Genomic DNA, 1,809 nt, shown 5'->3' with positions numbered 1-1,809 from the left:
CCATGTGCCTTGTTTTAATGGCCACTGTGGTGATAACAATGACAGTTGTTACTCCCTGTAGATATATTTTTGAAAGATTATAGGGGAACTTCACTTAATGATTGGAAGTGCTTCTAAACATCTCATAATATCAGGAAACAGAGCTTTCATTTCAATGTACACATTTGGACTAACTGGGGAAAGGCTATTCTGAATTTGTCAAAAGTATAAGTAAGAAATATTATAGAGAGCATTTGTTTTTAATTGTATGTATATGATCTTATTTCATCACTCAAAGATATGCTTTAGGATCCTGAAAAATCTTTTTGAGAAATACAAATCCGATGTGGTTATATCAAATACTGTAAAAGGTGGTGAATTTTGATCCTTTAGGCTCTTGAAATAATTTTCCCTAAAACCTTCATTACTTTATTATTTTTTCCTGGTAAAATCAATTTTACTTCACATTATTCTAATTCTAAGCCATACACCAAATTTCAAACTATGAAACTAAAATGACTATGATTTGTTTAGATATTATTTTTATAAGAATTACTTTAATTTTTCTAGCTACTGTAATACAGGAGCAGAACAATTACTCCCTAAGAAGAACCCATAAAGGTACATGGTGATTTTAAAAGTTCTTGAATTAGTGCAATTTATATTTTGTCTCTAACTTAAGCCATACAAAAAAATGATCATAAATTTTGGGGGAAAAATAAACTAGAAAAATGTGCAATAAATGTTTATGAATAAAGATTATAGGAGGGCATTCCTTTTTGTCAATAAAAAGAAATACTCATTTAAAAATACTATACACTATTTTTACTGATTGGCTTTAATTTTTTACTGATATATTATAATAAGAGATAAATAAATTTACCATTCTAAAATAGTGGTTTTGTTCAGTGCTTTTCAGGATGAAGTACAGGGTAGATTTGTTTGTTTCTTTGTTTGCTATATATTGACACATATGTTAGGGGATGAGAGGCTGACCCTTTTCTGTACTTGTGTTGTATGAGCGATTGTGTTTTGTTTCATATGTACCAGCCAGTGAGGGTGCACAGATATGTTATGTACATATCTGGTTATACCTATGCAAATATATAAATTCATTTTCATTTTTTAAAATTCATATTGTGTCTGGATAGTAATTCATAATCTTTTTCAGCATATCATTGTGGTTACTGTCCGAAGGAGTGGTTCATGTATTCCAACAATTGTTATTCCATTAGTATGGAAAAAAAATCTTGGAATGAGAGTTTGATGGCCTGCGCTTCTATGAACTCTAATCTCCTTCATATAGATGATGAAGAAGAAATGGTAAGATTTTAGATGTTTTAAGCATTAAGAAAACTAAGCATCTCCTGATGGTGCAGATTAACCCCAAATGAACTGACCAATATAATGTGTACATCAGGTCACAAAATAGGAGTTTCCAGGCCACGCAGCCCTGTCCCTGTGTGTGCTCTCATCACTTTCACTGCCTCCTCCCTAAACCACTATATTGACTTTTGATATTACAAATAAGCTTTCTCTGTTTTTGAATTGATATCAGTGGACTCTTTATGCATTTTACATCTATCTCCTTTCACTCCCATATACTTGTGCAATCCACCCACATTATCATTGCAGTTAGCTGTAGTTTGTTGATTTTCACTGATATTTTACGTGAATATGAAATATTAAAATCTATTGTATCTGCTGTCTCTAGATGGAGAAGGTGAGTGTCACAATTCAGCTCAAAGAGGCATCCTGGCTGAAGCACTTGCAGTCATCGGATCCTTGTGCTGATACCCCCCACCCACACCCACCCTGGTGTTTCTTGGT

The 1,809-nt window shown here is 32.8% G+C and overlaps 1 protein-coding gene across 1 annotated transcript in view; it reads left to right on the top strand.

Annotated features, from left to right (window-relative positions):
* Positions 1 to 1,809, top strand: part of LOC103600564 (NKG2-A/NKG2-B type II integral membrane protein-like) — a 5,174-nt gene that overhangs the window by 1,238 nt on the left and 2,127 nt on the right. Inside the window, exons 2-3 of the mRNA XM_008584856.1 lie at positions 564 to 600; positions 1,151 to 1,302. Coding sequence (XP_008583078.1) covers positions 564 to 600; positions 1,151 to 1,302 — 189 coding nt within the window. The remainder of the gene's footprint in view (positions 1 to 563; positions 601 to 1,150; positions 1,303 to 1,809) is intronic.

Source organism: Galeopterus variegatus, unplaced genomic scaffold (genome assembly GCF_000696425.1).
Source record: "Galeopterus variegatus unplaced genomic scaffold, G_variegatus-3.0.2 Scaffold3384, whole genome shotgun sequence".
Lineage (NCBI taxonomy): Eukaryota > Metazoa > Chordata > Mammalia > Dermoptera > Cynocephalidae > Galeopterus > Galeopterus variegatus.
Note: the sequence above shows the minus strand (reverse complement) of the source record. Positions and strands in the feature narration are given on the sequence as shown.